This window comes from Chelmon rostratus, chromosome 20, assembly GCF_017976325.1.
Source record: "Chelmon rostratus isolate fCheRos1 chromosome 20, fCheRos1.pri, whole genome shotgun sequence".
Classification (NCBI taxonomy): domain Eukaryota; kingdom Metazoa; phylum Chordata; class Actinopteri; order Chaetodontiformes; family Chaetodontidae; genus Chelmon; species Chelmon rostratus.
Genome location: NC_055677.1, coordinates 10002470 through 10017204, shown reverse-complemented (window position 1 = coordinate 10017204; position 14735 = coordinate 10002470). Strand labels below are relative to the sequence as shown.

General features: G+C 41.0%; 1 protein-coding gene and 1 non-coding gene across 2 annotated transcripts; both read right to left on the bottom strand.

Annotated features, from left to right (window-relative positions):
• Nucleotides 1-2018: 2018 nt before the first annotated feature.
• gars1 (glycyl-tRNA synthetase 1) lies at nucleotides 2019-10488 on the bottom strand. Its single transcript, XM_041961232.1, has 17 exons — nucleotides 10230-10488; nucleotides 9723-9824; nucleotides 8983-9085; nucleotides 8741-8882; nucleotides 8277-8365; nucleotides 7004-7080; nucleotides 6760-6905; nucleotides 6521-6670; nucleotides 6271-6433; nucleotides 5764-5928; nucleotides 5574-5681; nucleotides 5312-5457; nucleotides 5140-5225; nucleotides 4328-4437; nucleotides 3838-3931; nucleotides 3558-3748; nucleotides 2019-2522 (listed from the first exon to the last, which is right to left on the bottom strand). The coding sequence occupies exons 1-17, from the start codon at nucleotides 10476-10478 to the stop codon at nucleotides 2397-2399; spliced, it is 2247 nt and encodes a 748-aa protein (XP_041817166.1). The 5' UTR covers nucleotides 10479-10488; the 3' UTR covers nucleotides 2019-2396.
• LOC121624319 lies at nucleotides 8446-8580 on the bottom strand. The gene has a single exon (XR_006007865.1). It is a non-coding gene; the product is annotated as a small nucleolar RNA SNORA84 (small nucleolar RNA).
• Nucleotides 10489-14735: the final 4247 nt, after the last annotated feature.

Sequence of the window (14735 nt, the reverse complement as noted above, 5' to 3'; positions counted from 1 at the left end):
TCAGCAAACTTATCCAGGATCTGCTCCTCCTGGATGAAGTGCTGGCCTGATACACAGCCCACAGGGACGAAGTCTTACAGGCCGCTCACACCCGTGAAACGAACAGCAATAAATCTTTACTTTGAAATTTTTTTGGGTGATATCTTCTGGAACAATCCATTCACCTCCATTGTACAAATGGCAAAAAATTAAAATCTTCTCCTCGTAGAAGAAGCTTCTTCCAGGCTCTCAGCTCTGCAGCAGCTCTGTTCTGTGGCGTGTTTTTCCTTGAGCTGATGCACCAAATGTTGCCTGCAGAAACAGACCAGGTCTCAACCTCACAGAACAACTTACAAATGAAACAGTGAATGTGGAATGTGGAATGTAACTAAGTACATTTACTAAAGTACAAATATGAGGTACTACTTTAAGGGTTGAGAAAATTATTCTTAAAATAAATGAACTATTCAAAAATCCTCTTGGATTAGCTGGAAAATGCACCGCCACAAAGCTGAAAACAGGACTTTTTAGAGATACATGGTTCTCACAGGACAGCCATGCTGCAAACATATGATGATCTTACAGAATATGATGCACTGCTGTAGATTAAACTAGTCAACAGTATATAAAGTAGATACTTTAAGTACAGTTTGCTAATAATACTTACATACTTAGAGGCAGGTCTTTTACTTGCAGTGGAGTATTTTCACAGTGCAGTATTAGTACTTTCACTTTGCACACAAATCTTCATTCATCCATTCCTACTTGACCACAAAATAGACTTCATATAGCAGAATACACGTTAAGCAATGTGTCCGCTTCAGAGCAGGTCGAGTCTTTGAAGATGAAATGTCAAATGCTGTTTTCATTTTCAAATTATCAGAAAATTGCATTTTCATTTCAACTGTGACTTATGTAAAATGCTTGCGCCAAATAATTGGTTATATTGCGTTTTTAATATTCAAATTAGAATTAACATTTGAATATTGTCCATTTTAGAGCAGGTGAAGTTCTTGAAAATTAAACGTAAAAACTTTTCCATTTTCATTTTCACATGGTCATAGAACACCCATGAGAATGTGAAAATAAAAATGCAACTCACATTATTGCTTTTTCATTTTAACTCAAAAATTGCACACATTAGTGGAGAAATCCCGCAATTCTGTGACTACATTTTGAAGTTTACATTATGACCTCAATAGAGTCCTGCTTTAGCTCTTATACTCTGCAATAATAGTCATGCAAAAGCCAATTTAATTGTGGCGCTCCTGTAGTATATGGGTTGACATGCCGATCATGACCCACAATGTGTCACATTTGAGTCCAGCAGGAGACCTTTATTGCACCTCTACCTCATTTCCTGTTGGTAATAAAGCCTTAAAATGCTTGACTACACCTCGCCAAAATTGCACGTGCCATTGCAGCCCTGGGCCAGTTACCATCTTTGGCCAGTTGTCAGTCCAGCCTTGGTATTGGACAATCAAGAATTTACATATTTTGACAGAAGTATGCTAAATAAGTGTATTAATTAAGCTCCTGCTGGATTGATTTTATTCAGTGACCTTGCTGTGTGCTACAGAGGCGGGCTACTAATTCTGTAATAACACCAAATATTCAGACTGCGCAGGATGTTTCTCACAGCAGAAGCATGATTTTATTTAAATAGTCTCTACCTGCCCAATGCCAATAGATTGTCTTATTACCATGACAACATGTGTCTCACTGAAGTGCCAAGAGGCTTCCCTAATCAGGCTTCCCAGTAATGAAGAGCCATCTGGCGCCAGCTAGTGGTCAACATTAATAAACACTAACAGGGTGTATTAATTAGCCAAACTTTATTATCAAATTAACAGCTGATGCTTTATCTCCAGTTTCCCTTTTCACTAGGAGTTAATTCATTAACCTGAGCTCAGTGTTGGTTCCATCTTTTCTCAGAGCTACTCTCTCGTTATAGTAATGATCGGTTTCACAGGACATAAGTGTCTGTATGGTGCTCAGTCTGTGAAGCTTTGAAAAGCTGACAGAAAACATTACAGTTGTATGCCTGTGTCCAGTAAGCGCTGGCTGCTTTTATTGAAATTGTTAAATATCTCAATCCAATCTGCCTGAAAACTGGAATGGTGGAAGCCTCCTTCCACTGCCGACAACAAACATTTTATCCCTTTAAAAACATACCGACATGGTCATAACATGGATGAAAAGTTGCCCGTCAGAGACACAACAGCCCTGTGCAAGCTTTCCCACAACTGTTAGATATGATGAATACATGACATTTTAGTGACTGCAGTGGTGTCGAACACAAGGAGGGCTCGGTGCGCCACTATAGCTTATCACAATACAGTTGCAATATTCTTCCTGGTGATACATGTGCAACAAGTCTGTGGATTTTCATGGAGTGAGCGGCGGGCGAGGGAGCGTTACTCTTCGACTGTGTCCTTCTTGCTGGTCTCCTGCCCTTCGAAGATCGGGTACTTGCTCTCCACTTCTGCCCAGCTCAATGTGCCGTTGGACAAATCCCGAACAATCACAGGCAACTCACTGACCTGAGGAGAGGAAAAAAAAAAACATGTTGACCTCATTGTGTTAAATGGTGCGTGTGATCACAGCTGACATGCTGCTGTAGCAGAAAGGAATACTTTGTTTTTATTGTGAAGATCATGTGCAAACACAGCAGACCTTTGCTACCTGACTCTGAATTACTTTGGTTTGTCTCGTAGCTACACAGTTTTCACACATGGGATGTTTTGCATTTGCAGGGAAGCAACAGGTTACTCAGCCCCACAGCTGACGCAGGATCAGTCTATCAGTGTCCATGCTGACTTTTTTTCCACCTTGAGTGGCAACACCATCTATCCTTTAATCCATATAATCCACCTTATGACAGCACTTTCTACACATGAAGACATGACTTCATGCATAGCGACAGTCCAGAGAAAAGGAATGATTGATTTAAGTAAAAGGTATTTGAAGTAAACAGCATCAGTTGGATGAATAAAAACTGGAATTACCGCCTCACAGTTTTATGTCTCTGCCCACCAGGCAAGTTGCATTTACATCCACGTCTGTCCAGACTCATAATATATGTAATAAAGACTCAAAAGGAATTTAATAAAAAGGTATTTTTTGGAGAAATGGAAGTTATCACTATATTGGCATGTATGATTCTGGTGAATAACTTCCAGTGAGAAACATGCTGCCTTCACTATTTTCACAGAGGACTGATAGAGAGCTTCATCACATGGTGCAACGACAGTCATCTAAGCTCAATATCAGCAGAACCAATGAGCCTGTGGTGGACGACAATGCTTCAAATATGGATGCTGCTGCAAAGAAGCTACAAATTTTAAAACATGGATACTTCACACACATCCTTAACAGCACAGAAGATCTATACAATCGCCACAGTTTCAAGGTGGACGTATCTGAGCAAATGTGAAATGTGGTCACAATTTCCCCTTTTGTTCATGAGTTTTGTCATAATTCGTGTACGAATTCTTGAGTTATGGCCAGGGCACAGAGACTTTTGACCACCAAAAAGGGGGTAGGCCTAAAAACAAACAGGGGAACATGTGCTGTACCTCGGCCCTGATCTGCCTCATTGAGTCGCGGTCTCTCAGGGTGGCCGTGTGAGGCGTCTTGTTCACTGTGTCAAAGTCGATGGTGATGCCAAACGCCACTCCGATCTCATCCGTCCTGGCGTAGCGCCTGCCGATGGATCCCGAAGAATCGTCCACTTTGTGAGAGACACTGTTTCTGGTCATCGCCTCGGCTAGGAGAGAAAGAACAGTTGTTTTGCACGGTGCTTTCCCTCCTCAGACGGGAATAGAGCATACACGTTATCATTATGTGGGAACTTACATAATTCCCTCACGAAGGGCATGAATTCCTGGTTTTGACTCAGAGGCAGGACGGAACATTTGTATGGAGCTACAGTCGCAGGGAAGCTAAAGTACTGTGGCAAAGAAAAACAAAAATCATTACAACAGCAAACATAAAGCATCACAATGCATGCAAATGCAACAGCGGTGTACAACAGAGGTGAGTGATAGAAATTTTTTTCAGGTTTTGATGACAACTATATCAATATTTCTAAGCTCCAGTCATGTGTGTTATTCAAGATTATGTACCTGTTGTTAAACATTACAATTTCAGTAACATGAACACATTAAAACAATAATGCTGCCTGAGAGAGGGGACACAAGCAACTTGGCAAGTGGTTAAATGAATGGTAAGAATGACACCACGAGACACCAAATTCAACAATGTTCGATGGCTTTCTGCAGCCACAGAGGTAACATCACCCACCCCTGCTGTACAGTCCGACTCCATCTTGTGGCTATCGACTTACTGTTCTTTGCTCGTCACCTTCTCTGATGTGGAATGTGTGCTCAAAGATGGTGTACATGATCCTACCGATGCCGAATGAGGGCTCGATTACATTGGGGACAACTTCCTCCACTGTGGGCGACAAACACAGACAGAAAATGTGTGTTAAAGAAACCGTAGCTCCAAGGATCCCAACACAATCTTCATACGATGATTTATTTATGCACTGAAAGCACATGTTAACTCTGGCAAGGAGGTTCTGTTTGCTGGTTGGGTGGTTTGTCAGCAGGATTACAGAAAAACTATTGAAACAAGTTTCATGACACCTGGTGGAACATTAAAGCATGTGCCAAGGAAGAACCAATGAAATTCTGGAGCAGATCTGAATCACGGAATTGATACTTGAATTGTTTTTCTATTTAAAATCCAGTAGATGGCAGTAAAGTTAGACAGTGACAAAACAGCCAATTGTAGACTGACTCCACATCACAACCGAGGCACCAGTAATCCTCTGGGGTAGCCTACACGTCATTTCTCAACCTTCATACAAAAAGCAGTCATTATGTAGCAGTCAGGGACAACTGGTACAATTAGCCACAATGGTTATGTTTTTTTCTCAAACTAAGGTGTGTCCAAGGAAACATAAACACACATATATCATACAATTAATTACAGTCTTAAATGTGAACTGTAAACTCCACCAGAAATACAAAGGAGATATGCTTGAACTTTATGCTTCATGAGGACAAGCTAGTATTGCCCGTGAGGTTTGTATATCATAGAAGAGTGGTGGTTAAAAGACCAAAAGAGAAGGCATAAATGAGTGAATCTCACCGTGCAGAGTCTTCTGGAATCGCTTCACGCTGACCATGTCCTTTGTGAGTTTGAACGACTTGCCTTCTGTCTCGATGGTGAACTCTCTGCAGGGCGAAAACAAGATGCTGACTGTGCTGGAGATGACAGAAGCGCAACCTTTCATCATCCAACTGCAGTTAACAGCACTCACCCAGTCTCATTGAGCAGCTGCTCCTGTTCTGTAATGAAGCACTCGTCACACACAGACAGGTACTCCATGGCTATCTTGGCATCCTTCTTATACGCCTTCCCAATGGCTCCTTTGTTAGGCTCGAATTGGACGACATTTACAACTTTGTGTGGGGGAGTTAAGAAGAAGAGCAAGACATCTGGGTGCTTATAATGTTCTTTGTTCTCTGATGGTATAAAGATGTTCTTTTGCAGTGATAAGTGGTGGCACAGGTTAAGGATATGGGTTCTTTTAGTGGCTTTTCAGCAACCAGGGGGACCTTTGTAGCTCGTGCGTGGCATTTCAGATCGTAGCAAGACCGGTCAGCACACCCCACTATCTCGATCCAGCCCTGCAAGGGACAAACATTCACTCTGAGCAAAGGCATGCAGGCTGCCTGACAAAGCATGAGGAAAAACTGGAAGAGAACATACATAGGAGGTTTTGGTTTCAGCGTCCCAGCAGTCGCAGGCGTAGTGAGCCATCTCGTTGTCCATGTGCTGTCGGAAACGCAGCTTGTCTTTGGCGATACCAACTTTAGTAAGGTAGAGGTAGATCCTCCCGATGAAGTATCCCAGGACAGAGTTATTGATCACTCCCTAAACGAGACAGTCAACTTCAGAATGATGTCTTACATTCTGTTGTTTGAAACAGCAGTTTGAGAAAAACTCAAGATGATTTTTGGTCAAAACCTTTCTGTAGATCATATCTACAGTCAGTGTTATCGTAATACTAAAGCTGGGCAATATGTACCGAAGCCTTTCTTTATAAATATGTTTTGAAAGCCTCAGGTAATTGGCTGAAATTGTACCATTTAGCAAAGAATTTGGAAAAAAAATGTTGTAAAATGTGTTTCTGTCACAAATATCCAGCCCAAACTATAACTACACATAAATAAATGTATGTATTCCTAATATAGAAGCCGTTGTAGTGACTCCTACCTGCTCCACAGCGTCCCCCAGCCTCATGATCTGAGCGGACTGGCCGCTGGTCTGAGCCTTGGAGGAGTATAACATGATGTCCAGGTCGGCTACATTCGAAAATTTAGGGTGGACCTTCTCATTTGGATCAACAAAGTGCTCAATCTCAGCCATGGTGAACTCTCTGCGTGGAAATATGAAGCAATTAGATTTCTCTACGAGTACAGGCACGGAATACTTGTAATGATAGGCGACACGTCAGATCCCTCACCTGACACGAATGAGTCCAGAGCGAGGAGAGATCTCGTTCCTGAAGGAGTTTCCTATCTGAGCAGCAGCAAAGGGCAGTTTTCCCTGGTTAAACTCCAACAGACGCTTGAAGTTGAGGAAGATTCCCTGAGCTGTTTCAGGCCTCAGATAGCTGCAAATTTAGATGAAATCACTCAGTTCATGCTGGTACACATTGTGAAAACATCAGAACATTCTCAGCAGTGTTAGGCTTCATGTTACCCTGGCATATTCCCCCCTGGTCCAATGGACGTCTGAAACATCAGATTGAAGGAGATGGGAGGTGTGAGGTCATTTCCTGTGGTGGGGGACTTGACGTTGTATTTCTCAAAGAGATCCGTCAGCTCCTGCTGGGTGTAGTTGTCCATCTGAAAATAATATTGAAGAGGAAAAACAAGTGTAGTGAATCATTTAAAACTCCAAAACAGCTTAAAGGGGCATTTTATCTTATATTGTTAAAACTGACCTGAGTGATGACTTCCTCCATCTCAGCCTTCTTCTCTGCTGTGCACTTCTTATCGGACATCAGCTTCTGGAGATGGGCTGCAGAAACATGAAAACAGTTGTTACAGTATGTACAGTACAGTCAAATACAAGAGGTGACCATTGATTTTACTCTACCCACGTGTTAAACCCCAATTCCAAAAAAAAAGTTGGAATGCTGCGTTAAATGTAAATAAAAATATAATGCAATCACTTGCAAACCAACTGTGTTTACCAACAACAGTTTTCTGCAGTGTTCCTGAGCCCACGTACCAACATCCTTGATACAATCATGTGTTCACGAAGTGGTGAACCTCGCTCCATCCTCCCTTGTGAGCGACTGAGCCTTTCCAGGATGCTCCTTTCATAACCAATCATGATACTATCACCTGTTACCAATCAACCTGTTTACCTGTGGAATGTTCCAAACAGGTGTTTTTGGAACGTTCCACAACTTTCCCAGTCTTTAGTTGCTCCTGTCACAACTTGTTTGAAACGTGTTGCTGCATCAAATTCAGAATAAACAGATATTTACAAAAACCAATGAAGTGATGAGGTTTAACATTGAATATTCTGTCTTGGTTCTGTTTTCAATTGAACATATGTCTAAAATGATTATCAAAAGATCACATTCTGTTTAGTTTATGTTTTATGCAGCGTCCCAACTTTTTTGGAATGAATGAGTTACAAAGACAAGCACAAAACTAACAAGCGGGATGACATGCTCATCGTTGTAAAGGAGGCTGAAGATGTCAAAATGTCATTTCACATTCAGCATCCCAAGGTTTTACATAACATGACTTGATGTATTTAATCAATCCCATTACATTTTCAAGTTCCATCATGTCATTTCTTTTTGGCATCGGAGCCAATTAGTCTCCAAGTCTTTCGGGAAATGACAATTGCTTCTTATATCTCAAACTTCCCCCCCAGCTCTTTGGCACAGCTCCACTCGCTGTGATCCCAGCAGCTTGTATTGCTACAAAAGCCCCGTGTGATTTCTGCTGGTCCAGCCACTTCCATTCTCCCTCAGGCACAACAGTGATACTCAGAGCCTGGCCAACCAGCAGCAGCCACTGACGACACAAGTTTGGACTGTGTCCATCCCCTCAGTCTGCAGAATCCCATGAATAATACAGACGAAAAGCGTACAATGACCTCTGCTGGAGGTGCTTTAGGGATGACTAATCTTTAGTTTACACAGACGTGGATGCCAAGTCTCTAAATATACTCAAACAGATGTACAAGAGGCCCACCTTTGAGGAGATGGTCAGCCCTGAAGCATTCACCATTCTTGACATCTTTCACCATGTAGTCGGCAAACTTGTCTACATGTCCTGATGTCCTGGGGGAAAAAAGTGAGCAAACATGTGATTTATCAAGCCTTGTTAAAAGATTAGCTGTTAATATGTAATTCCATCCAAACAGTGTATCTGCAACCGGGCTATGGAAGGCTGCTATAGTGGCAGCTTCCATGCATAAAATTGCAGAATCAATATGCGCCTGTTAACAAAAACCTACAGTTCAGCACTTCGGAGCTGACTCTAGGAACCACCAGGCACTTTCTACAGCAGCTTCATCTATTAATTATACATAAATGATTAAACAAAACAGTTAAACACCCAAAGATAGGTAATGATATTGAAGTTTAGTTGTTATCCATCTGAAGGTGGCAAAAACATATTTGCATCAACAGATAAAAGCATGAGAAGGCACCAACTTGAGGACAGGCTCGGGGGTCAGCATGGTGCAGTCGATCTCCAGGATCTGCTCCTCCTGGATGAAGTGCTGCCTCCATGCCTGCAGGATGTTGTTCTTCAAGGCACAGCCCACAGGGCCGAAGTCGTACAGGCCGCTCACACCTGAGGAGTATGGTAACAGAATGCTCAAAGACTACGTTTTCTGTGAATTATGCACCAAACGAAACCGTCATTTTCCTAAATTAGCTGTTTTAAGCCCTACCTCCATAGATTGCAAAGGCCTGGTCGTAAAAGAATCGCCTCTTGAGGGTATCCTCCATCTTGGTCCTGTCAACAATGTCATCTTTGGGTTGCAGTGACAGTTCCTGCAATGAGAATTATATTTCCGTTTTTCTCACACAGGCAATAAGGCAGTCAAGTTATAAAGTGAGTTTATAAACAAAGCAGAGGTTTAAAGCTGCTGTTGGCACTTTCAACCCCTTCTTAAGGTTTTGAGTTGGCAGATGGATTCGGCTCAGGTGTCATTATGCGGCCTATGTTTGGAGTTTTGGTTATGCGAGACGAGTTGGTCTTCACAGGGTGAGATTTCCTGTCTCACCCTGAAGACTGTGAGATGTGGCTGACAGCTCTGAATGATAATTAGGTTTGACGTAAGATTTGGGCTTATATTATTATGTTACATTGAATTTTTGAAATAGATTCCATGTTTGCAAAATACCAGATCTGCAATGTCCAAACTGAATGCATCCTCTGATCACATCATGATGTCCATGATCGCTGTCTGCTCATCAACATAGTGGATTGGTGCAAGTGAACAAAAGTGTGGGTACACGCCCCAAATTTAAGTGAAAATACATCAATATTTGCAGCATAGCCTGGTTATTTAAGGGAGAGCTGTGGAGCGTGGTGATGATAAATCCTATTTGTCATGCCTTTTTTTCTTCTTGGTAGAGAATAATTATCTATTAATTGCGTTCAAAGCCACAGTGAAACTGCTCTTACCTTGGCCTCCAGAGTTCTCTTCCTAGCTTTCAGTTCAGCCACTGCTTTAGTGACATCCACGTCAGGAGCTCCATCCTGTTTCATTTGGCGCACAAGGTCCCCCTAAAACAGAGAGGTGGCTTGAAAGGCTTGATCCAGCAACAACTATCGTCACAATTCAACGCAAATCTGGACATGTTAGCAACGCGCTCAGCTGATTACAGCAGCATAGACTTGGCTTCTTCTCTTAACCCCACCCTGCTCACAGATGTGTGCAAAAGCAGCAGCAGCACACTGAAACGTGGCAAAGGGCGCAGACATGACTGCCAGCTAGCGTTAGCAGCTAGCTAGCGAGCAATGGATCTCCTCATTCATTGACAGTTTCGAAAGCCGCCGGTCAGGTTAGCCGGTTAGCTTCTCAAGCTATTATACCGACTGTGACTAAGTATGAGGCAAAAAAAAGTTATCTAATCTTAAACGAACCGACCTGGTCCATATCACTCGATATTGCGAAATAACAGGTGTTACCTGTTCTTTGACTGCAAGCCTCAAAGGGGCGAGAATCTCTTCAATGTTGCCGTCCATGGTTCGTCCTTCCGCCAGCTGTAGCCACAGGCTCTTCTTCTTCTTCTTACACAAGCAGACCGACGTTGAAAACGGCCTGTGTTTGGGCGGGTAGCGGAGCGACTGCCGAACTAACCGGACCGTGGACGCCGGAGAGAAGGAGGAAATCTCAGTGCGGGTCCTCAGCAGTACTGATGCTGCGCTCCGAAGCATGGACGACTGTAATGCGAGAGGAGAATGATGAAATCTCTGGAATTAAGTAAACGCTGCTTCCGGTCTGGACGCGCACTTTCGTCACGATCAGCACAGGCTGTTTGTTATGTGTCGGCAGATTCGTCATATAATATAAACTAAGGTAAGTTTTTGATTTTCTTCTTTTAGCCAGACTTTTGGCTTAATATTGTATAAACATTTTACTCATTATTTCAAACTTTTGACTCAGTTTCTAATTTTATCATTACCAACTTTCTTTCTGCAAATTAGTTGAATATTTTATTTGATAAGGGTTTCTGCACATTAACTACATTTTAAACAATCACATTTTACAGCCATTTATAGGAGTTTAGTTGAATTGAAACATGTTTCGTGGAATTTTTATTACGGTTTGGAGCAACCTTGAGGGTTAATTGATATCAGCCTGCAACAAAAGTGACATTTATTCCACTTATTTCCTGAGTTTTGCTGAGGTTTGGTTTTTGTATAAATGCATAATCTTATGCAGACGTCTTCCTGAAAGCACAGGAATAATATTACTGGCATGAAAAAAAGACCGCAATGAGTACAGTTCAGTTTATTTGGTGTGTGTTTGCGTCCAAACTCATCAAGACCATTGGAGTGTGCAGTCATTAGGTGCAGATATTTATCTGATTATCTGAGTTTTTTAAAGTTTGAATTTCTTTTTCAAAGCAGCACCAGCATAGAAAACTATGTGGCAGGCTTTCTGTAGTTCAGCTGCTTCCAAAGTGTGTAACTTATAATTGCCTTTGAGTGAAGAAAAAGAAATCTGAACAAACACTCCTCATCTTTTTCTTGACAACACTGTTTTGGGAGAGGACAAGGACTTGATCATTCCTCTCACAAGATAAGCCACATATCCCTAGGGCTCAAATCTCATCATTTCAGCCTCATTAAAACCTGTCCTGATTTAGCAGATAAGCAACAAGATGTAACCTCTACTGGTTCAATCATTTTAATAACCCTCATTGATAGAAATATATCCTGACATTTGATTGATGGTGGCTGGTTTTTCAAATATTTCTTGTTCTGTCCCAACGAGCATGTCAGAGTCTGTTTGTGTGCTGCTCGACAGTAAACAGCGAGTCGAGTTAGATTAATGGCTTGATCAGTTTCAGCCATTCTGTGCCAAATTCCACTGATCCAACAGACCTTTTCACAGCAGATGTTTTAACTTGTCATAGCAGGAAAAGCACAGGTGTTACTATTAACATTAATGATGGCTTGCACTGTCCCAGTGAGCCATGACAGTGTGACAGTGAGCCAGCATGTATAATACTTTGAAGCAATTTTTTCTCCAAGGATGGCAACAGAAAACTCTGTTTTCGCTGTTCAACCAATCCTTGCAGACAAATGTTCTGAGGTTTTGAGTTGATGAGTCCATCGCCATCCTAGGAAAAAAAACTTCACCAACACCTCCTGTAACTGAACCAGCTAATAAATCATCATTAATTTAATCATTTACACCTGTAACATATCAAAATATTCAAAATCTGGTTTTACATGTACAATTTCAGATCTTTTTATTCAATGGTAAAGCTGCGTGGGTGCAGAAATGCTACGTTCTTCGCTGTATAAAAAGAGGAAAACAATTAGAGCAATCAAATGGAAAATTAAAGATAATGAAACAGGGAAGTCTGTAGCATCATAAGCAGCAGAAGAAGAACCAGTCACATAAAAATGAAACAGCTAGTCCTCTTTTCATGTCAAACAGAAAATGCCTGCAAGAAGACGTCTCATGCAGCATTGTGGTGATCACATCGAAAGTTGAATTTAAAGTACAGTATTTTCAAGTGATTATGAATGTACCTCTTAAGGTTGGGGTTAACTGCTAAATAAACCACACAGAATGTGTGTTACATAATCTTTCTAAACGTGTCCACATTACAAATAAGGTTTGTTTGAAAACAGCTTCCAGCCGGTTTATATCTGTTCCACAAGGTGGCACCACAGGCAAACTAATGACTTAGGGAAGCAACCCTACAGCCAGAAATGTACAAGAGTGTGCACTGTTTCATTGATCATTTTGTAGAAAGAGTGATCTGAGGGTGTGGTTTTTTTTGTGTGTGTTTTTTTTCTTTTAATTCCAAACATACCCTGACAACAACAAAAACATAGCTGTGCTTATGGTTTTACACTTGAAAAGAAGGATTTTGAGTCTGCCATCTAGATATCAGTTTGAAAGAACAACTTAATGTCTTTTTATGATTTTGAAATGTCTCTGCCTTTTAATTTCTGTTAGTTCTAAGACCAAATAAACTCAAGTAATCATGTTACTTTTCCTTTAGTTTTTGAATATCCTATAAAGTATATATAAAACACACAATGTAACTATAAGCATCATGTAATCGTGAAAGAGGACTTTTCTGCCTGAAACACCCAGGTTTTATTACAAATGAACGGATTCACATCGTAAAACGTCTGGACAGCAGACTGTCTTTCATCCCTGTACTGAACCCTGTACAAGCCTCACGGTCATTGTTTATGTGGCGTGAACCTGGAAGGCTCGACATCTTGAGGAAACAACGTGAAAGAGGCCCATGCAGAGAGCGAGGGAGAGAAGGGGAGGATTATGTGATTCCAATTCCTCACTGAACTACACCCACGTTCATAAAACATTCAAGGACCCCGCAGTCTGACAGCACACCAGATGTATTTGAGGGCGGCAAAAGAGCTCATCTGTGTCGTATCAAAGCTAATATCAAGACTGTATTTATTTTAATTATTCATCAACAGAAAAGCGTTGCTCGACGGTCGTGCCCCTCAGTTCGCTCAGAGAGAGAAATGTCAGAGATCAGCCATGTTTGATGTCAAAGATCAAGAAGTGAATCCTCCAGTGTGTAGCCTCATGTCTTACGGTAGGGTTGGTCCATTCCAGTATGTGTCGACCATCCCTCATTCCTCTGTTACTCACCACTCGCTCAACATCCAGATACTCCAGGGTTTCATTGAAATGAATGTTTTTAATATATAACCAACCTTGATATAACACTTTGCATGACGACATAAACAATTCCATCTAATATTTATATGATAAACCAGGAAAATACCTTTCAAATTCAAGTCATCGTTGGTACCACAGAAGTCATGCTTTGCAAAGGGTTTGTAAGTTGTAATTAATAACTTAATTAATGAATTTATCAGTGCTTTATAGATCAGTTAGAAGCAATTAACGCGAGAAACTGTGCTGTGGAAGGTGTTAATCCTCCTGCCTTAAAACTGCAGTACCTAATTTGTAGTGACCAGGGGCAGTGGAAGCAAGCTGTGATATGGCTAACTTGTTAGCAAACAGTTGCCTACATGCTCATCTAGCAGGCATGAAACAATGTTAGCATTTATTTGGAGTCATGTTTGAGTCCACCTGATGAGTCTCCACCAACTCCTTAGGGAAATAGTTGGCTTTTAAGAGGCTAAATGTGCCGCCATCTTCACCAGCTAATGCTAGTCACTAACTTTGTGTGCTGTTTGGTGCTCAGCAGGTGGTGTGCAGTCAGTTTTTAGCCTGTTTTATGGAAAAAAAAAACAAATAGAATCACAATGAATTTACTTGCCAAATGTACAATCTGTACACAAGAATCTGATTTCAAATACAGCACAGTCAAACAAGAAATCTGAAAAATTTACATGTTAAACAAGCGCAAATACAAGAGTTATGTAGTTAAGAATAACCAAATGTGCTATATGGTACATCTACTGTTTGGCCACTGAATATGTGCAAGCTAGGAAGAATAAATATGCTGAATTATGCTACAGCAATTTTGCTGTACAATATGTGCAAATATAGCTTCCTGCTATGGCTGAAAATGATGCAATGAGAGTTAAAGTAAAGCTGTGAGCCTGAAATCCCAAACAGTGCACTGCTACCCTTATGTACAGTCATGTGATCCATTGTTATTATAAAAACGTATTATAGATGCTTTAAATTCATTAGGAAGATGACTTAATTGCTGGAAAGAACGGTGGAGAAATGTGGACGTCATAGCAGGTATCACTGCAGACTTGATGGATATTTTATAATGGAATACTAATATTTAGAACTGCATTATTACCAAAAAGAATAAACATAGTTGTTTCAATTAATGACGTATAAGTGATCTATGAGGGACCAGTAAATCATTAATTTACCATTGATAAGGCCATTAGTTGCAACTTTTTAAAGGGTGATTGGCAGCTTTATGGTTTTTAAATTCATACAGTCTGAGTACAATCTGATGATTATTATTATTGATGCTAAAC

What these genes read in the sequence shown, in the direction of transcription:
- gars1 (XM_041961232.1), bottom strand. Translation starts at nt 10,478, where the DNA reads ATGCTTCGGAGCGCAGCATCAGTACTGCTGAGGACCCGCACTGAGATT. An exon ending in AAAAGCCACTAAAAGAACCC is followed by an intron (nt 5,458 to 5,573) that starts ATATCCTTAACC and finishes ACTCCCCCACAC; the next exon opens with AAAGTTGTAAATGTCGTCCA. An exon ending in GCCCTTCGTGAGGGAATTAT is followed by an intron (nt 3,749 to 3,837) that starts GTAAGTTCCCAC and finishes TTTCTCTCCTAG; the next exon opens with CCGAGGCGATGACCAGAAAC.